Source organism: Phodopus roborovskii, unplaced genomic scaffold, assembly GCF_943737965.1.
Source record: "Phodopus roborovskii unplaced genomic scaffold, PHOROB, whole genome shotgun sequence".
Lineage (NCBI taxonomy): Eukaryota > Metazoa > Chordata > Mammalia > Rodentia > Cricetidae > Phodopus > Phodopus roborovskii.
Window position 1 is genome coordinate 4,969,073 of NW_026125554.1, and position 21,371 is coordinate 4,990,443.

Consider the following 21,371-nt stretch of genomic DNA (forward strand, 5'->3'; position numbering starts at 1 on the left):
AAATGAAAAATTAAATATATTTTTATATGTGTGTGGGCACATGCATGTAAAAGTTGAAATTCATGGAAGTCAGTTTTCTTCCACTGTTTGTGTTTGGTGATTGAACTCAGGTCATCTCTCTTGGGGGCAAGTACCTGTACCCGGGCTGAAGCCACCTTGTTTGTACCTGCTGAAGCCACTTTGTATGCCCTAATGTTTTTTAAGTTGTTTGAGACAGGGTTTCTCTGTGTAGCCCTGGCTGTCTCACTCTGTAGACCAGGCTGTCCTCAAACTCAACAAATATCTACCTGCCTCTGCCTCTAGAATGCTGGGATTAAAGGTGTGCTCCCAATGTTTAATGTTAATTATTTTATTGTTTGCAATTTTGAGACAGGGTCTCATATAGTCCAGGCTGGCCTGGAATTTGCTGTGTAACTGAAGATGACTTTGAACTCCTGCCCCACTTTCCAAGTGCTGGAGTACTACCAGGTGTGTACCACCAGGCTATGCAATCTGGGAAATCCTGTCACACTTGTAAAGCCTACCCTATTGTGGAAGGCCCTTTCCTCTCAGATCTTAGAGATGAGGGCCTGGATACCGTTGAGGGTTACAGGGAGATAATTGAAACATCTTTGGGTGTACCCATTAGCCCTTAGCCAGAAGTAGGGAAGTGGAGGCTCTGGAGTTAAAGTCGTTTTTGGCTACAGAGCAAGTTGGAGGCTAGCCTGGGCTATGTGAGACCCTGTTCCTAAAAGCAAAAACAGACAAAAATTGGAAGTTTTCTGCAAAGGCTAAAGACCCTCCCATAGCCTCTGAGGTCTAACCCATTCTTTGTCCCAGCCAGGGGCCCTCCTCTGGCCCCCCCACCCCAAGCCTTCTCCACATCCGATGTGTCCTTGTCTTCCCAGCCGGAAGTAGCTCCGTCCCAGCCCCCACGTGGCCGCTGGTCATTTCCGACCTCATGGCTTGTGGTTGTACCTGGAATTGTCCTCTACACTTATTTTCTTCTTTCCTTAACCAGAATTTGCTTTGCCAGAGACCCCAAATAATGGAGGGGAGGGTGTATCTCACATGAGGTTGGGTCCCACAGCTCTGTTTATCAGTTACTGCAGATGCCCAGAGCCGAATGCCCGCCAAGAATGGTCAGAATAGAGCAGGCCGGGGCAGAGGGGGCAGGGAGGCGCTGCCCGCCTGGACAACTTGCAGAAGGCGGGAAAAACCAGGCGCGGGAGGGGGAAAAGCCCTTCGAATGGATAGCATGGGTGGGGCCACTAACAGCACCCTGATGGATGTTAGTTACCCAATGTACTCAGTGCCTTTAGGAGTGGTCAGGATCTGGGGTGCTGGGTATCTGGAGGGGAGGCACCCCTCAAGTTCCCCCGGGGTATATGGTCATAGATTCGGGTCATAGATTTAAGAGGTCAAAGTGTGTCCAGCCACGGGGGAATGGGCATGTACTGAGGTCAAGGGTCTTGGGGGTGGTGGTGGTGGTGGTGGAAATCCCTCCCAGGATTTCTATGTGGTTTGCATGCTGGGGAACTTGGGCCTTCTTGGTAAACTGGGCACAGCGGACAGGACAGGTCCGTGGCCTGCTGGGCGGAGCCGGGGGTGGGGTAGATAGCCAGTCGTGGGACGCCCCACTCTTTCTCGCTTCCCGCCACAGCGCGAACCAATCAGGAATCAAGAGCCCGCCCCCCTCCACCCATTAGGGTGGCAGAGTCTCCCACAGCAGCCTGTGCATACTTCTAAAAACGCCCTGAGTTTTCGCGGGAAAAAAGAAAAAAAAAAAAAAAAAAAATCAGCAGCTGGAAGGATCGCGCGCTCCCGGGCTCACTCAGGTCTTCTGCCACTTACGCGGCTCCCACCTCGGTCATCCAGCTCCAAGGCTCCTAATCAGGAGCAGGCAATCCAGGCGAGAGGACAGTGCGGATTGCCGCCGCTGAGAGAGGTGAGTGGAAGAGCGGGCTGGGCGCACACAGTGTGGCACTGCCGGCCGGGCACAGCGCAAAACTGCAAATAATCTTTCCCACGCGTGGCCACGGGGATTGTTTCAGGAGATCCGAGGTCTTTCATCCTGGACCCTCTTCCTGGCTAGCCGCACAACGTTGACGGCCGGGGGGGGGCTTTGCAAACTTTCCCGCGCGTGGAATGAGATTTATAGAGCTATTGCTCACGCGTGCTTCTGCACCGTCTGTAAGGGGAATCCGAATTGTATCTTCCACGCTGGGTCCCCATCTCTGGCCCGGTGCACACGATTATACTCCAACACTTAGCAAAAATTTCCCGCGCGTGTCTCCGGGCAGGGCAGAGAGCCACGGCGCATGCGTGCTTCTGAGTTTGTTGAAGGGCAATCTGAGGGGCGTCCTCCACGCTGCACCCAGTTTCTTACAATCACGGGTGCCACTAAGTCCGAGGGAAACGCGTGGGGTCCGGCGGGAGTACACGCTGTTCCGCGCCTGCGCGCGGAAGCTCCCCGCGATTCAATTGTCGCGCTCGAGTCCGGTTTCGCGCGCCCTGGCCTCTCCGAGGACGTATCGGCCAATCGCATGCGAGGAGGGCGGGGCGTGCGACGCGGGAGCAGCCAATCATCAGCGGGCTCTCCGGGAAGGGCGGAACTTAAACGGCGCGGCTCTGGGGGTCCGACCCTGGCGTCGGCGGCGGATGGTGTGGGCGTGGGCTCCGGGCCTCGGGAGTCTTTAAAGCGCGATCCCAAGAGGCCAGAGTCGGTGTCTCAGGGAAGGTCAGGCTAGCCAATTGTGCGTGGGGCACAGGTGAGTTTCTGGCCACGAGCGAGCGCGCGGGGGTGTCGGCCGGGACTGCCGGTTGCCATGGCCACGGCGAGGGGGGGCCCTGCTCCGCGCACGCGCGAGGGGGGCACTGGCCCGGAACTCCGGGGGGCGTCCCGAATATTGTGTGTGTAGGGGGGTCCTGTCTTCTGTGACCGAGTTTTTCCTCCCGGGACTTGAGAAGTTCCGGTTCGCTTTGGAGTTGACGAGTTCCCTTTACTGGGACTTGGACTGTGTGGAATAAATGAATAAATGGGTGAACGAATGAATGAGCAGCCTGACCAGTGCCTTTCTGTCGCCATGGATATTCTTCTCCCTCTTTGAAGATGTGGTGGATTGACTTTGACTTTGGTGGTCCACGTTCAAGTGTCCCTACTCACTGATCATTAAAACATTAAGCGCCTAATTTATGCCACCTGGTCCTCCAAGGCGCGGTCTGGCAGTGTAGAGGGGCCAGGACGCCAGAGGGTTGATCTTGGGAGCTGCTTCTTGCTCAATCAGATGTAAAGAAATCTACTGGGGTGAGGGTCCCCCACTCCCCCACCTTCTGGCCGGCCACACTAACCCGAATATCTCTTTCTCTTTCTCTGTATCCCTCCAGCATATAGGCACCATGTGGATCCAGGTCCGAACCATGGATGGGAAGGAGACCCACACCGTGGACTCTCTGTCTAGGTTGACCAAAGTGCAGGAGCTGAGGAAAAAGATTGCGGAACTGTTTCACGTGGAACCCCAACTGCAGAGACTCTTTTACAGGGGCAAACAGGTAAGCTGGCCCCGGACTGCAGCTTTCCTTCTGCCCACTGAGCTTTGTTCCAGGCACCCAGCTTCTCAAAGCCACCAATCAAGAGTGCCCCCATACACTTATCCCCCTCATTGGTGGCTTCAGATGCTGGGGGAGGGTGAACAAAGGCAGGCCTCTACACCGGCTAATTGTCCTTTGAAATCTTCTAAATCATTTGTCTTGAGGAGAAAGTTTAAAGTGGCCAACAGAGGGCTCAGGGGGGTTGCAGAGTAAAGTTTCTCCAACAGTCTTCACGTGGTGGCAGTGAGAGGAGACCAGGTTTTCCTTTTGAAATCCACCCTGATCGCCCACAGCTTGCTCCCATGAGACATCAAACCCTCTGAGGATCCACTTTGCTCACTAATTAGAAATTTCATTTACTTAGGCTTATTTGGAGGGCAGCTCCCTAGTTGGACCTCTCCACCCCATCTCTCCAGCTCTGTGACCTTTAAAATGGCCATCTTTGCAGCCCAGCTACTGACGCTTGGACTTTTTATTGTTGGCACCTGGGTGGGCTGTCTTCTTTCATTGGTGGCTTGTGGTTCTGGGAGTAATGTGTATTGGCATTGGGGTGTCTGGTGTGGGTACATGCCTGCAGAGGTCTGTTTGGAGTTGGGTGAACTGCAGCCAGCAGGGAAAGGTCCTAAGTAGATCTGCTCGCTATTTCCATGGCCGGTACCCGCCTTTGTGTTTGGACAGGGCACTGCTGCCCTCTGGTGTCAGGTCCGATGGTTCATTTCTTTAACTGGCTGTGCCCAGGTGATGGCAGTGTGACTGTGACTGCCCTTTAAGCCCAGACCCAGACATGGGGTGTTCTTGGTGAAGCTGGGTTGTGTGCAGGCAGGCTCCATGTTTGATAGCCTGCAATGGTGACTCATTCCATTCCATACCCAGCATGTTGGTTTAGCAGTGTGTCTCTCCTGGGAACTGTAGCTGGTCAAGTTTACATTGGGTCAGAAAGACCCAAACTTTAGTGGCCTTACCCACCGCAGAGATTTAACACCATTTGGCCTTCCGCTGGCACCTCTTCTGTCAAGTCACTGGGCTCACTCACTTCTGGGACCATCTCATATTGGTAGAAATGCTTGTTCAGGTTCTCCCTGAGCAGTGTTATAATTTATCGAGAGACTGGGTTTCACATAGCACAGGCTGGCCTTGAACTCGGGTCTGCCTGCCTCTGTCCCCTGAGGGTGCCCAGCTGCAGCCCACCCTACTGCCTGATCCCTTTTCCTAGGTGCCTTTCATGTGGCAGCTTTATAGGCTTTGTCAGGGAGAAGGTGGTGGCTTCCGGTTTCTGACACAAGTTCCCCAGCTTGCAACTTATACAGCTACAGTAGGCTATTGGGGACACAGCAAGCCATGGGGAGGGAGTAAGGTGCTGGGAAGTGGATGGAGAAAGGCTGCTTTTGTGGTGGTTGACAGCATCAGAAACTTGCAAGTAGGTCCTTCTTACAGAAGAGGAGGTTCTAGAAGGTTCGTGGTGTGCTGGCTTTGTTGTGGCCCAGCTGCCTGGGTTCATTGAGACTTCAAAGCTAAAAGGATCAGGATGGTGTTAGGGAGCTGGTGTGTGCTGGCCCTTCCTTGTCTCTGAGCGGGGTGGTGGGTATTTGGGAGGGGGCTCTGGGCATTGTCCCTATCAGGGCAAAGTGAGATGTATCTAGTAGACCTTTGTTATCTTAAAAACACTCGTGAAAATAGCCTTCAGTATGCCCAGTAAGTATGTGCAGGCTGTAATGGCTGCTAAGTCCTTTTCTTCTCTTTTCAAGGAACATGCACAGGCTGATTGGTTGTCATTGCATGTGGTGATATGTTTTGGGTTCAGTGGGTCTTGACTTGTTGATGGAGGCACCAAAATTCAGCCAGGGGTCTCCACAGTGGATGCTGGTGTCTCCATGCCAGGGCTCCCCCACTGTTATGACAGGCCCTAGACATCACCCGGGAAGCCCTTGGGATATTTCTTTCTCCCTTCACATCAACTGGTCTCTTGGTGATTGACAGCAGCCATGCTGGGAGTAGTTCAGCACTTGCCTGGAGTCCACCCCAGTACTCTGGAAACCTGTTATTCTAGTACTTAGCCAGTCTTCTCTACCTGTGGAGTCCAGTCTCAGTCTGGGCTACAGGAAACTTTGTCCCCTTTAAAAAAAAAAAAAAAACCTGTTGGGAGCAGAGAGCCTGGGCCAAGGCCTGTCTCAGGCTGTGGTGATGTGGTGACATAGTATGGCAGTGGCCCTGGAGCCATTACCTTGCAAAAGTAGCTTGAAAGGTGCCTCCCAGGATCATGTGACAAGCCAAGTAAGGCAAGGCAAGGCACCTACCCCCTTCACTGGAGGCACAGCAGTTCTCCCAATAGTGTGGACAAAAGCCACCAGAGCCATCCTGATGGGCCATGCCTCCTGTTACCTCAGCTATTCAGGAGGCTGAGGCAGGGTCACAGCTGTTTTGTCTGAAAATGTTATTTGTTGATTTTTTTTTTTTAGATGTTATTATGTGTGTATGCACCTTTTTGCGTGTGGGGATCAGAGGACATCATTGAGAAGGGATCAGACTTGGTATCAGGCTCACAGGGCAAGTACTCTCATCTGCTGAGCAGTCTCACTAGCCTTTATTTCCTTTGAAGGGTCCTATGTAGCCCAGGCTGCAGTCAAATCCACTCTGTAACCAAGGATAACCCTTTATACTTGTTTCCTCTTGAGATGGGCTGACAGCACGTGTTAGCACCTGGTTTATGTAGAGCTGGGGATGGAGTCCTGGGCCTTGTATACAATAGTGCACACTCAGCCCCTACCCTGGGTTTAATTTTCAGTCTCAGAAATGAACAGGGTGTGTGTATGTGACTGAGTGCTGGACTCAGTTATTGAGGTCAGTGAGTGGGGGCTGGACCTTTAGGCTCTTAGAGTGTCCTGTCCCCTGTGACAGATGGCCCCAAGGGTGCCTGTAATCTGGTCACATGCTTGTTAAGTTTCCTACCCTACCACTTGGCAAGTGGGATATAATGGGGGACACTATTCCTAGACCTAGTCACATACTAGTGCAGACTTCTACCTGCCTTCCATGGGTCCTTTCTGGATAGTTCCAGAAGCAGCAGCCAGAAGCTGCCCAACCGGCCTTGTGAGTTAGGAGTTGTAGTTAGAGCTGCAGGGTGAGTCTGTCCCAAGCAGGTCCCAGCCATATCTTGCCCTGTGTGTTGAGTGGGGGCTGTGACCGTGGTGGGGCAGCCTGGTGGGTTCCTAGATGACAGGGCCGAGGGGGAGGATTGTATGGTCTAGTTACCCACTCTGCTGGCCTTATCTCCTGGCCATTCTGGTGCTGACCACCAACCCCTGGGGCCCAGCAACTAACATATTATGCTTTGTATTTGAAAACTTTTTTTGGGTCATGTGCATTGTATGTACATGGATGCCAGGTGGCCTCACTTGCTTCCTTATCTGTGCTCCTGCTTTTGGCTGAGTAGTGTTCCACTGTGGGACAGCACATAGCAGTGCTTGTCTGTCTGTGGAAGGACTCTACACTGGGCATCTTCTCCCCAGCTCCCTATCCATTTCAGGATCTCCAGGTCTGACCTGTGGTGCAAAGTCCCTGTGTGTTGGGTAACAGGTGTATGGTTGGTGGAGTGTAGGTCCTGGCTTCAATGTAAGCGTGCATTCAGGGTGGTTATGGACTGCTGACCACATTGTCCCCCCCAAGCTGTCTTATTCCCGCAGACTCTAGTTCTTTCAGAGTCCCTTTCCCATGGAGCTTGTTCCTGTAGAATCCTCTTTCCAGAGCTGCCTTTTCTCTATTCCCATAGAGTTCTGTTCCCGCCAAGTCTGGCAGTCTGTTCCCGCAGAGTTCCTTTCCCGCAGAGGCTGCGAGTCTGTTTCCCGCCCAGTCCTCTTCATGCTCCTCTTCATGCGGGAGTCCTGGAGTCTGTTCCCGCCCAGTTCTGTTCCCGCAGAGTCCCTTTCCCGCAGAGGGAGTCTGTTCCCTTCATGCGGGAGTCCTGGAGTCTGTTCCCGCCCAGTTCTGTTCCCGCAGAGTCCCTTTCCCGCAGAGGGAGTCTGTTCCCGCCCAGTCCTCTTCATGCGGGAGTCTTGGAGTCTGTTCCCGCCCAGTTCTGTTCCCGCAGAGTCCCTTTCCCGCAGAGGGAGTCTGTTCCCGCCCAGTCCTCTTCATGCGGGAGTCCTGGAGTCTGTTCCCGCCCAGTTCTGTTCCCGCAGAGTCCCTTTCCTGCAGAGGGAGTCTGTTCCCGCCCAGTCCTCTTCATGCGGAGTACTGGAGTCTCTGTTCCCGCCCAGTCCTGTTCCCGCAGAGTCCTATCCCCATGGAGTACTACAAAGCCCATTTCTATTCCTGCATGCACTGAGTCCTGGAGAGAAGTCAGTCCCATTCCTTATTGTGCAGAGTTTGTACACTAGGAGTCCCAGGCCTGTTCTCAGACATAGTAGGCCACATGGGTCTGCAAGCCTTTCTCTCATATGCCTTCCCCATTAAGATTTGGGGGCTCCAATTCACTGCAATCCCAAGAGATCTTTGTATGACAATAGGGTCCTTGTCAGGGACTGAACCCCCTCATTTAGGCACTGAGTGACTCCACTCCTATGGGAGCTCTTACCAGTGTATGTGGCTGTCACAAGGGTGATCTCTCTGGCCTACAGTGAGGAGAGAGCCCATGGTGAGATACGACATGGAAGGGACTTCTGGGGGGCTACAAATGACTGCTTGGGTTCCCAGCTCTTGGCCACATGCTGCTCAGGAGCAGCATGGGGGAGATTGGAGGAAAGCCTTAGAAAGAGTTCTAGGGACTGTGCTGTGAGACCCCCTGGTTGACCCTGAATAGCTTCAGTCTCTTTTTGGGCCTCCACCCAGCAGTACCTAACCTGACTTAAAGGCCTTTCTGCCTGCCTTCCTGGCCTTTGGCAGGTGGAGGAAGGAGGACCAGGAGTTTGAGATGAACCCCTGAACCCCACTCAGTATTAGTTCAGCAAGTCTCCCTGGAAGGGGGACCCCCTGGACATCCACAGCATGGAGGGATTGAGTTGTCTGTGCTCATGGCACTCTGTGGGTGCTAACAGTGTCAGCAGAGAGAGCCTAGGCCTGGGACAGGGCTTTGGCTGTCTATGTGTGCCCCATCTACCCCTGCCCCATGCCAGACCTTCATGGAAGACAGTCTGTTCTGGATTTCCCCACAGATGGAGGACGGCCACACACTCTTCGATTATGATGTGCGCCTAAATGACACAATCCAGCTGCTGGTGCGCCAGAGTCTGGCACTACCTCCCAGTACAAAGGAGCGGGATTCAGAGCTCTCCGACTCTGACTCTGGCTATGGTGTGGGTCAGAGTGAGTCAGACAAGTCGTCCACGCATGGTGAAGGGGCTGTTGAAGGGGATGACAAGACTGTGTGGGAGGACACAGAACTGGGGCTGTACAAGGTGAGATTCCCTGTGGATGTGTGGAGGTGTGACAGTACCTTTCTGGGTTTGTCCCTAACCCAGGGGACACTGCCAACCCTGACTATGCCTGAGTCTCCCTGCCCCTCACTACACTGACAGCCACACAAGGTCTCTTGGGATTCCTTGGTGACCACTATTGCCAGTACCTGCAGGTGTCACCTTTACAGCTGGTACAGCAGCTGATGTTTTGAACTCTCTTCAGGGAGTTTCGCCAAGATTGAAATGTGTATGCACTTGGTAAATGGAGGTTGAGCCTCTCTGGGAATCCCAGCCTAGGTATTTGAGGCTGAACAGTGTCCCATGAGAACCACCACCCTCTGTGATATGTGGAGGCATGTCTTCTTACCCAGGCTGGAGTTACATGGGAGATCCTGGTCTGGAATATGGAGGCTTGGGATGTGGCTCAGTACCTGGAACCCTAGGAACACATGTGATCCCTGTTTATTTGTTGTCCACAGTGCTGAGGTTTACTCCCAGGTGAAGCATGGTAGCTCATACACACAATCCCCTGTACTCTGGAGGCTGAGGCAGTACGTTTGTTTGTGTGGGACTAGCCAGGGTCATGGAGTGAGACCTGTAGGCATAGCTGGGTGCAGACACATTTTAACCTGGCATGTGTGGTTCTGTGATTCCTGCCCCACAATCTGAATCCTTGACCTTGATCCTGCCCTGCTGCTGGGTCCCCTGAGCCTCCTTGCTTCCTATAGGTTAATGAGTACGTGGATGTGCGCGACAACACTTTGGGTGCATGGTTTGAGGCTCAGGTGGTCCAGGTACAGAAAAAAGCACCATCCCAGGAGGAGCCCTGCAGCTCCAGTGCCAGCATGTCCCAGGAGGATGACATCATGTACCACATCAAATATGATGAGTGAGTGTCATTGTGAGCTTGGTCCTGTCTCCAGCATTGTCCGGATCCCCTGCCCTGTACTTACTCCCTAAGTGATTGCTGCTAGGGGACAAGGGTGGAGAAGCCACAGAAGGTTACTCTTGGCCCGTTCTTGGTGCCCTGTTTCTATTTGATACTAATGAAGGTCCCTCTTACCTTAGGAGCCCAACCATGAGCTGCCTTGCCTTGATCAGTTTTTGTTCAGTCTAAGAGGTCATGAAAGATCTCTTGAGATCTTGGTCCCAAGCCTCCTTGGTCTCATCCTTCTCAGGAAGGTCTTTGATCTCAGTCTCTGGGGCAACAGAGCATCTCACTCAGGTCCAGGTCCTGCATCATGACACGGGTGGTGATGAGAGGCCTCAGGCAGGCAGCCAAGCCATGTATATCTGTGTCTTTAGATCTGGGAGCCCCTTGTGGCCTAGGGAGTCCACAGCACTTCTTTGTAAGGCCAGCATCCCATAGGTGAAGGACTCTGCTTACTTCTGGTCGTGCTGGGTTTCTGGTGTCGGCCCTTGAGTAGAGGGAGGGGTGTTGTCATTTCTGTCCATAGCCTGGGTGGCTCCCTCATCTGGCCCACCAACTAGCATAGATGGCCAGGGTCACCCAGCATGTAGTGATCTGGGGGATCTAAGGTTGGACCTGTGCTTGCAGCTACCCAGAGAGTGGAGTGGAGATTGTCAAAGCCAAGGATGTCCGTGCCCGTGCCCGCACTGTGATCCCATGGGAGGACCTGGAGGTTGGCCAGGTGGTAATGGTCAACTACAACGTGGACTATCCCAGGAAACGCGGCTTCTGGTACGATGTTGAGATCTGTAGGAAGCGTCGGACCAGGACAGCGCGTGAGCTCTATGGCAACGTCATGCTCTTGTGAGTGGCCTACCTGGACAGGGACCCTGATATCCTATCCTTCCTTACCTGTTCCATAACCCCCAGACTCTGCTTTCTAGGGTCTTGTGTGTTTGGGGACCTCCAGGGGGCCAAGGGCAATTGGCCTCATTTAGGGGGCACCAGATCTCACTGTCTTGCCCAGGGTCTCTTCAAACTCTTGACTCAGTGCTGTGTAAACATGAGGACCTGAGTTCGAATCCCCAGACGCTCACATAGAAACCACATGCAGTAGTTCCTGTCTGTATTGCTAGCAGTGCTTGCTGTAGGGACATAGATAGGAATTCCTGGGCATCCAGAGCTTGCTAGCCTGACACATGGCATGTGCAGGCAGAAGTTGAGAATGGGTAGCTGAGTGTGCTCTGACCTGTATGTGGCACAGGAGTGCCCATGTTACAGAATACGCATGCAGAAACCAGTGGGGAGGAAGTCACCTGGGCTGAAGCCATCCTCCTGCCTAACCCTCCGTAGCAGGTCTGAAGACAGGCTCAGCTTCACGGTGTTCTAATGTTTTGGACTGTTCTGCAGAAATGATTCTCAGTTGGACAACTGCCGGATCATGTTTGTGGATGAAGTCTTCAAGATTGAGCTCCCCAATGAAAGGAACCCCTTGATTGGGGGCCCCTCGCAATGTGAGTACTGGTCAGGCCCTGAGTATAACTCGGGTGCAGGTGGCAGTTCCAGGTGGCATGGTGGCCTGCTGCAGCCCCTCTTCCCCTCCGAAAAACAGGGAAGAGCGGTCCATCCTGCCAGTACTGCAAGGACGATGAGAACAAACCGTGTCGAAAGTGTGCCTGCCATGTGTGTGGTGGGCGGGAGGCTCCCGAGAAGCAGGTGTTATGTGACGAGTGTGACATGGCCTTCCACCTGTATTGCCTGCAGCCACAGCTCACCTGCGTCCCCCCTGAGCCTGAGTGGTGAGTGGCTGATCTGTGGGGTTACCTGGCATGCCCAGAAGGGAACTTAAGACAGGCCAGGAAATGGCTCTCAGCTTTGCTGCACAGTTCCACTTGTCCTGAGTTCAAATCCCAGAACTTGAATCAGAAGCTGGGTGCAGCTGTTGCATGACCCTGTGAGCCCAGTGCTGGGGGAGCAGTGACGAGGTTGGCTGGGACCTGCTGGCTGCCAGCTTGGCTGCAGGGTCTGAGAGATAGCTGTACTAGTGTCAAGGGAATCTAGCTTGTATCCCTCAGGCCTGCCACTGTGTGCCCTGCCCCACTCTGTGATTGCACTTTTGGGGAGCTTGAATTCCTGACAGTGGTGCACAGAGGAACCTCTTGGCTGCTTGATCCTATGTAGATGGGAAGTCTGAGGTCTTGACAGAGAGACGATGGGTGCTATCACATGAACCATGCCTTCTCCCTTACTCAGCATTGGAACTTACTTTGTCTTTATTCATTCTTGCATTGTTTGGATTTTCTTGAGACAAAGTCACTGTGTAGTCCTGGCTGTTCTGGAACTAGCTCTGTAGACTAGGCTGACCTGGAGCTCACAGAGCTCTTCCTGCCTCCCTGGGGAAGGTGTGCACCACCATGGCTCTCTCTCTGTGTGTGTGTGTGTGTGTGTGTGTGTTTTTTTTTTTTTTTTTTTTTTTTTTTTTTGTTTTTTGTTTTTTGTTTTGTAATATTTTTAAAATTTAAATTAGAAACAATCTTATTTTACATATCGATCCCAGTTCCCTTTCCCTCCCATCCTCCCATGCCCCAGTGTGTGGCTCTTGAAATAACTTTTGTGTTACTTTTATTTGTGTATGTGCATGTGGAGATTAGGAAATAACTTTTGGGAGTCAGTTCTCTACCATGTAGGCCCAGGGGAGTGAAATGTCAGTTCTGAGGCTTGGTGGCAAGCCTGTACCCACTGACCATTTCACTGGCCTTCTCAGGCAGGACTTTTAGTTCAGGTTGAGGAAACCCGTGTCCAATAGAACATTCGTAGGGATTCTGTAGGGATGGTCCAGCCTGGAGTTTAACCCTGTGCCCCCAGCTGAGCATGGATGGTGGAGCTTGTCCACAGCTGCCTGGGAACCCAAGTTTCTGATTTGATTTAGCTCTAGTGACCTTGGTTCTGAACAGCCGTGTGGGCTGTGTGTCTCCTATCTCTGGCTTGGTGTGTGGTTTCTAGGGGAAGGAAGGATACCACCTGTCTTGCACTTGGACATCAGGCCATATGCAGGTGACATTCTTGTTTCAGGTACTGCCCCAGCTGCCGGACTGACTCAAGCGAGGTGGTGCAGGCAGGCGAGAAGCTGAAGCAAAGCAAGAAGAAGGCAAAGATGGCATCAGCTACCTCGTCCTCCCGGCGGGACTGGGGCAAGGTGAGGCACACATATCCCATCTTGTTTCTGTCCCTATTCCCCACTCCCCAGTGCTTATACAGCCCTTTCTACACTGCAGGGCATGGCATGTGTGGGCCGCACCAAAGAGTGTACCATTGTGCCCGCCAACCACTTCGGGCCCATCCCTGGCGTCCCTGTTGGCACCATGTGGCGCTTCAGAGTCCAGGTATCTGCAGATCCCATGGGGTTCCAGACGGTTCTCTGTTGAGTTTTGTGTCTCATCGTTTGGGGCAGAAAATGCTGCTGCATTGGGTTCAGGGGGATGCATGCTTGGGAGAGGGTGTCAGGTTGTATCATACCCTTTACTCCTGTCATGGCCAGCTCTTTCATAGTGGCTGGACTTGGCCATTGGGTCAGTGTGCTTTTGTCAGGGGATCTGGACAGGGTCACAGTTCCCAGGAGATCCAGTGGGTCTTTTGGTGGTGTTTACAGGTCAGTGAGTCTGGTGTGCATCGGCCGCATGTGGCGGGCATCCATGGCCGGAGCAATGATGGTGCTTACTCTTTGGTGCTGGCTGGTGGTTACGAGGATGATGTGGTGAGTGCTGAGCCTCCTTCACCACCATTTGGTGTCATCCCGTCCATCCCCTTTCCACCCCTTAACTGCCTCTCACGTGTCACCCACCACAACTGATCCATCAGGAGTCACACCCAGCTCTGAGTGGCCTGTGGGAATTCTGTGTCACTTAGCCCAGTCTCCACACTGGGGCCCACTCTCATTGTTGGCCTGAATTGCCAGGTCACACTGTCAGCATGTTCTAGTCATTCTTGTTGTTGGACCTAATAGTGTCCCCTAATAGTGTTCATTTCTGCCATAGAAAGATGTCATGAGGTTTTGTTACCTGTAAGCACAAAGATAAGTCTTTCAGTTTTATAAGGAAAGAAAAGTCAACTCTAAGGATGCCACAGCTGAGTGTGGTGAGGGCGACAGGAGGCAGGCTGGCTTTTCAGTCAGGGCCACCATGTAGGGTGTGATGGCGGCTTAATTAGAAGGGAAGGTGGGAAATTATAGGGTGGGGCGAACATTCTGTACTCATGGGTGCGGGGGGAGTATCCCCTCCCTTCTTACTCTCCCTTCTAAGCAAGGGAGTATCCCAGGTTTAGCAGCATAGGACATTTCAGGTGCCCCCGTCTGTACCATCCACCTCTAGAAGGTTGCATCTTCCCCATGCCGAGTCTCTGTCCCCCAAGACATTTAACTGCCAGTATCTCAGCCTTCCCCTGGCACATGCTGGCCTCCCTCTTTGAGACTGACAACTCTGGGGTTCCAGGGTATGGCACCCTTTGGGATCTGTTCCTGTGTCTGGCTCATGTCACTGCTTGTGCCTTCGAGGCCCCTCCATGTTGGAATAGGTCTCTGGCATTTCAAAGAGCTGAGCCTGGTATCTGTCTGTTACAGAGTCACAGGGTGCCTGTACAGCTCTTAGGGGCCTGCGGTGTGCCCCTGCCTCCTCACTCTTCCTTCACTTCTGCCATGATCTCACTACCTCCTCCACGTCCACACCTCTTCTCCTCGTTGAGTTGGGCAGGACTTACCCACCATGCTGAGGGCTCACGCAGTTCCTTTTCCTCATTGCAGGACAATGGCAATTTCTTCACGTACACAGGGAGCGGTGGCCGAGACCTCTCAGGCAACAAGCGCACTGCGGGACAGTCCTCTGACCAAAAGCTCACCAACACCAATAGGTGTGTGTACTGAGCGTGGTTCCATGTGCCTCTCATGTGGCAGCAGGTGATGGGGCACAGATTCTTCTATTTGCCTCATGGTGGATCTCTGTCTTGGCCATAGTCCCAGCCAGGAATATCACTTCCATCTCCGTCTGGAGGCGGCATTCTGGACAGGGTCCTCTGTATCCTGTTGTGCTGCAGCCAGGGTGTGGCTAGGCTCAGTGTATAGTTATTGTACTCAGTCTATGGTTATTGTATCAGATCTTCTATCTCAGTAGTTTAGAGGGGAAAGGTTTTGTTACTGTAACAAGTCCTGGAAACTCTGAGCCTATAGGGAAGGGTTCTGTTGCAGTAACCAACCCCTAGTTTATAGACAGGACAAGTTTTGTTACTGTAACAAATCCTGAGGCTATTAGTTTAGGGCCAAGGTTTCCCTGCTGGGCTGTGTACCTGGGCTATCCTGTGCTTGGTTGAGCTGTTGTCTTGAGGCTCCAACTAGGGGGCAGCACATGGTGGAAGTGTGTAGCATGTGGTCAGGGTATGAGAATGGAGAGGATACTGGAGTCCCACAATTCTATTCTAGCACTTTTGATGCTGCCAGGCCCCACCCCTTAAAGTTCCACTCTGTAGCTCTGCCCTGGGGACATTTAAAGAATTATTTCATGTATGTAACTGAGTGTGTTGCCTACAAGTCTCCACTACTTGGGTACAGTGTCAAGAGGGCATTGGATCCCTTGAGTCTAGAGTTAACGGATGGTTGAGAACTACCACATAGGTGCTAGGAATCAAACTGGGTCCTCTGCTAGAGCAGCTAATTCTCTAACCATTGAGAAACCTCTGGAGGTCCTTTTTTCAAGACAGGGTTTCTCTGTATTGCTTTGGAGCCTGTCCTGGAACTCGCTCTGTAGACCAGGTTGGACTTGAACTCACAGAGATCCACCTGCCTCAGCTTCCCGAGTGCTGGGATTAAAGGTGTGCGCCACCAACCAATGCCTGGCTCTGCGGGTCCTTTTGGGCACATTTACATCAGACAGTGGCCTCTGGCAGCTTTGCCTATGCCAGCAATCTTGTTCTGGTGTCTGGTTGGTGATGAGGTCCATGTATCTATAGATGCCAGGATGTGCCTTTCTTGGGGGGTGGGGAGGCAGACATGCTGTGACTTACCTCACGTGTGTTGTTTCCCCAAAGGGCTCTGGCACTAAATTGTGACTCCAAAATCAATGAGAATGGGGCAGAGGCCAAGGACTGGCGCCAGGGGAAGCCAGTGCGTGTGGTCCGCAACATGAAGGGTGGGAAGCACAGCAAATACGCACCCGCAGAGGGCAACCGCTATGATGGTATCTACAAGGTGAGCCGTGGGCACCTGCCCGTGTCCCTGGAATTCCTCTGCCACACCGTACCAGCCATGCTGTCCTTTCCTCAGGTGGTAAAGTACTGGCCAGAGAAGGGTAAATCTGGCTTCCTCGTGTGGCGCTACCTCCTTCGTCGGGATGACACGGAGCCTGGGCCCTGGACTCGGGAGGGCAAGGACCGCATGCGGCAGCTGGGGCTCACTATGCAGGTGTGTGGCCTGGAGGTCAGGGGTCAGGGGCTCCAGCTCTCCCTCTCTCAGGCTTGCTTCTATGAAGCTTGTTGCCCATTGTGGGAGCTGGGAGTGGGGGTACCTGTTCTGCTTGGCTTCCCAGGGTTCCTGTCTCCTTCAAACCAGCTGCCAGTCAGGAACAGTGGTCCAAGTCCTCAGAAGGCTGAGATCAGCCTGGGCTTTATAGCAAGACCCTCTCAAAACAAACATAGGGCTAGGCCTGCAGCTCAGTGGGGAGAGCATTCACTGCACAAAGTCTGCATTCTGTCCCCAGCATCAGGGGTTCAAGGCCAGCCTGGCCTACATGAGATCCTGTTTAAGAAACTCAACTATGGGGTTGGAGAGAAGTGGCTCATTTAATAGCACTGGCTGCTCTTACAGAGTACCAAAGTTTGGGTCCTTGCACCCACTTGGCAGCTCACAATATGTGTAACTTCAGTCCTACTGCCTGTCTGCCTCTGCATTGTACACACCTGGTGTAGACATGCACTGAAAGAAATCTGAAAATGTTAAGGTTTATGGGTGGGTGTGGGCACACAGGTGACACACACGACTAGCCACATGTGACTAATGTTTCTGCTCATCTGACCTCTGACCCCTCCAGCATCAGCAGAAAGAAGCTACCAGAATTGATAGAAAACAAGCTGTGGGGGTGGACAGGTCCCCAGCAGCCATCTCACCTCTTTGCACCCAGAACACTTCATAAGCTACATGGTGGATATTTGCCTTGGGCCTCTGGTTATGCTTCCATTGTGTTGGGGACTATCTAAGGAATGTTATTGGTCTATGTCCCCAGGTGTTGGGGGCTGTGCCAAGTATATAGCAGGATGTGCAGGATTTGTGTGTGTGTGTGTGTGTGTGTGTGTGTGTGTGTGTGTGTGCGCGTGCGTGCGCGCGCGCGCATGCACTCATGCAGGGTGAGGGGCTGGAACCATGCACTACCATGCAGTGGTAGGGCTGATAAGTTTAGTTTTTCTTTTTGTGGTTTTTGAAGCTCTCTAACCTGGCTGGACTATAACAACAGTCCTCCTGCTGTAGTCTCCTGGGGTGCTCGGGTCACAGATGAGGTGCTACCATACCTGGCTTCATGTAACCTAGGCTAGCCTTGAAGTTGCTACATAGCCCAGGATGACCTTTTAACTCCTGACCAGGCTCTTGACCTTTAGTGCAGGGTGACAGGAGTCTGCTGTCATCCCTGGCTTTAATTTTGGGTAGTGATTTTCCCCCTCATAGCCCAGGCTGACAGGACCTCCTCCCTCTTGTAAGCCAGTCTGGGCTATGTGGAAAGCGTCCCTGCACTGCCACACCTGGCCCTCATGCTTGTCCAGCAATCCCATCAGGTGCCCAAGAGCTTGATGGGTGATGGCCCTGTGGCCCTGTAGAATGGCCTGAGTCCTGATTCTTGCCTACTACCTGTCTCCCTTCAGTACCCTGAAGGCTACTTAGAGGCCTTGGCTAACAAGGAGAAGAACAGGAAGCGCCCAGCCAGGGCCTTGGAGCAGGAACCAACATCCTCCAAGGCAACCACATCCAAGCGTAAGACCACAGGTAGATGCTTGTCCATCCTACACACCTTATATGCTCACTAACACTGCTGTTCTCCTCACAGGCCTTGTTCTGTGTTGTCTCTCCCCCCCCCCCCCCCCCAGGCCTGGCCACCAACACACATGCGTCCAAGAAGAGCAAACTGGAGCCCTATACACTCCCAGTGCAACAGGCCAACCTCATCAAGGAGGACAAGAGCAACGCCAAGCTGTGGGATGACGTGTTGAGTTCGCTTCAGGGTGGGCCGGTGAGCCATGGGACCCCATCCTCATGTTGGCAAGCCAGTTTGGACAGAATCCATGTCCTAGTCTGGCCAGTGTGTCCTCACATAGTCCATTCCTGTTGGGATGCAGCTGTCTCTGAAACTTTCCATGTTTCCACACTAGAGCTCCATCTGTCCCCTTTTAACATTAATTGGCTTCTGGCACCAACCATCCTCTTCCTCTGTGACTGACTCCAGGGACCTCCTGGGAATGGGACCCAGCAGATTTGTCTTTTTGTGATGGCTCTGGTCATTGAGGCTCATCTATGTTGGACACAGTGACATCAGAATACCTTTCCCTTTTCTGCTTGAGTAATAACTCCTCTGGACACACTACCTTCTCTAGTGGCCGTCCATCCATCACATCAGGGTCATGCAGTCTGCTGTTGTGCCACTGTGGCCTGGATGTGCAGCTGCCACTTAGCCCCTGCTGTGCTTGGCTTAAGTGTGTCCCAGGAGTGGGATTGTGGGATTGTGTATTGATGAGAACCCATTAGAGCAGGGAATACACAGTGGGACCCTGCCTGGATGCCTGCTGTCCTGTTTAGGCCAGCTTCCCTGGCTCATTCAGGGTCCAATGGGGTGAAGCTCTACTCATTAAGAACCATGATTCCCAGACAGTCAGTTCAGATCTTCCTTATGCTTTCAGGGCTAAAGGCTGAGGTCTAGGCCAGGTCTGCTGCCCGGGGCTGTCATGTCACCCTGTGCTATCTGAGACCTTCTTTTGCCTCATGCTGCAGTGTTGTCAGTCCTTGCCAAAGCTCAATGCGGGTGGGGGCTTTCTGTCTTGTGGCTGAGGTGAGAATGATGGACGTGTGCCCTCCTACACTCTTTCTGCAGTATCAGGTCTTTCTGAACAAGGTGAAGGAGGCTTTCCAGTGTATCTGCTGCCAGGAGCTGGTGTTCCGGCCTGTCACCACTGTGTGTCAGCACAATGTCTGCAAGGTGAGGAGGCAGGTGGAAGGCTTCGGAAGACAGCCTGCACTCTTGGGGTATCATGGCTCTTTCCTCAGCCTTATGCTTTAGAGAGACCCAAGGCCCCCATAGACTCATTCCCTCCAGGACATTGCTGGGAACGATCAGGAAGGAGCTCAGAGTTCTGAGTGGGTGCATGAGAGTTGGGGGGAGCCTTTGTGGCTGCTCCCAGCTGTCCCCTTCACCCTGTCTGTGTCTCCTGCAGGACTGCCTGGACAGGTCCTTCCGGGCCGAGGTGTTTAGCTGCCCAGCCTGTCGCTGTGACCTGGACCACAGTTCCCCAACCCGGGTGAACCAACCTTTGCAGACCATTCTCAACCAGCTTTTCCCTGGCTATGGCAGCGGCCGGTGATGCCACGAATCAGGCAGAGGGCCCTCAGCCCTGCTCCGAGTCCGTAGTGGGCTTAGCTTGAAGGTGTTGTCTTTCCACGTCTGCTCCTGGCGACCCGTCTGCCTTGCTCGCCAGTTAACCAGGCCTCTGCAGGAATCCCGTGTTCTGGCTACCAGTTGGACCTCTGTTTTTCATTTCTCTCTCTCTCTCTTTCTCTCTCACACAAAGCCTGCAATTCTCCTAGATAAGGGAAAAAAGAAACCTGCCTTTTTCTTTGAAGATGGATTTAGAAACTGTTTGGCCCTGTACCAGACCTCAATGTCATGTTGTCAAGAGTTCTCACCCCAAACCAGCTGCCTAGAACAATCCTGCAACCATCTTTGAAAAGACCCGGCACATTTTCCCGGAAGCCAACAGAGTGCTTCATTTCAGGGGTAGGCCCAGCAGCAATCCCTCAGGCCTCCACAGAAGACCTGGAGGGGGCCCTGGGCTAGCCTCAGCTCTGGCCTCACCATCCTCATGGGGTGCCTCTGGGGCCTAGCTGACACTACCTCAGCAGGACTTGACTGGCCTCAGGCTAAGGCACCAGCTGAGGCAAAGCTGACCATGTGCCTTTGGCTCATTGCCCTTTCCACTGTCTTTAGCACTGAATTGTCGGATGCCTACCTTGGAAGCCTGGCTGCTGGGGTGGTCGCTGGCTGAGTATTGTGGAGGTTTGAGGTGTAGTAACTAGTTCTCATCTTGTTTTTAACTCAGCAACTTGAGAATTATGAGGGTTTCTGTATTATATTTTTTTTTTTATGGGATGAATGCTTTCCTCAATGAATTTCTTTTGTAGTTACAGCCTGTACTGAGGAAGTCTGTGACTACATGTTTTGTTTTTGTTGGTTGGTTTTTGTTTTGTAACTTGTAACTTTACCAAAGTGTGCAGGCCATACCTCAGTAGAACACAGAAACTGAACATGTAACCAACCGCAGGCAGACTGGACAGCACTGTTTTAAGGGTCATGGTTTTTTGTTTGTTTTTTGTTAGAGTGTTAACATATTAGGGGGGAAAAACCCGAAATTCCATGTGTTCATGTGGATGTTTTCTAAAGTTCAATATTTTTTTTGTTCAGATTTTAGATTTCAATAAATTTTTTTTTTCTGCAGATACATTTGAATATTTGTTTGCTTATTTGTTCTCAAACTGCTTTGTGGTACTATCATGAAAATGAGTTGAGAGGTTGAGACAATGTGCATAAGGACACTAATGTCCAGGGCACGATTTGGTTGTTCAAATAGTTTTATGCAGATAACTGTTTACTCCTACGTGTTGACTCTCCTGCTGCACCATCCAGTAGGTCAGAGAGAAACTCCATAGCCCTGAAAGCAGAGAACAGTATCATCTAGCCTTTGACTAACAGTTTGCTGGCCCATGATCTGGAAGGTTCTACCGTTGTATAGACAGCACCACAGGTTTATAGGCAACTGGATGTTGAAGATGTACAGGGAAAAGGCAGTGCTGACTTGTAAGTCCCTGGTCATGGGGGGAGGGGAGAGGTGTGCTTCTGTGGTTTCTGGTGTGGCTGTCCTGCTTGCATTTGGCACAGGCACTGCAGGCTGCAGAAGGGCCTGGGCTCCTGTGGAGTAGTGGGTGGGTGAGCACAGCAGGGGCATGTCCCCCACCTACATACAACACAGTAGGTTGCTCCGATCATCAAGCCAAGGATGAGTCTGCTTTAAAAAAAATTTAACCTTGTGGGGTTGGAGAGTTCAGAGCATTGGCTGCTTTTGCATTTGATTCCCAGCACCCACATGGTGATAACCCACCTCTAACTCTAGTTCTGGGGCATTTGATGCCCTCTTCTGGCCTCTAGGTATGCACACAAAATGCAAGCAAGACACCTATGCATCTGTCTGAAAAATTTTAAAACTGTTAG

The 21,371-nt window shown here is 52.4% G+C and overlaps 1 protein-coding gene across 3 annotated transcripts; it reads left to right on the forward strand.

The window, feature by feature from the left end:
* Positions 1-1,769: 1,769 nt before the first annotated feature.
* Positions 1,770-20,575, forward strand: Uhrf1 (ubiquitin like with PHD and ring finger domains 1). 3 transcript variants are annotated; one of them, XM_051177597.1, is made up of 17 exons: positions 1,770-1,927; positions 3,367-3,531; positions 8,718-8,960; positions 9,689-9,849; positions 10,519-10,734; positions 11,281-11,384; positions 11,483-11,669; positions 12,943-13,066; positions 13,146-13,253; positions 13,520-13,624; positions 14,666-14,772; positions 15,943-16,102; positions 16,178-16,315; positions 17,764-17,884; positions 17,986-18,128; positions 18,984-19,088; positions 19,324-20,575. In XM_051177597.1, the coding sequence occupies exons 2-17, from the start codon at positions 3,379-3,381 to the stop codon at positions 19,468-19,470; spliced, it is 2,322 nt and encodes a 773-aa protein (XP_051033554.1). In that variant the 5' UTR covers positions 1,770-1,927; positions 3,367-3,378; the 3' UTR covers positions 19,471-20,575. The 3 variants fall into 3 exon arrangements, with proteins under 3 accessions (XP_051033554.1, XP_051033553.1, XP_051033552.1); XM_051177596.1 differs by having other exon boundaries at positions 1,771-1,927; positions 11,459-11,669; positions 19,324-20,572; XM_051177595.1 differs by lacking the exon at positions 1,770-1,927 and adding an exon at positions 2,686-2,750 and having other exon boundaries at positions 11,459-11,669; positions 19,324-20,572.
* Positions 20,576-21,371: the final 796 nt, after the last annotated feature.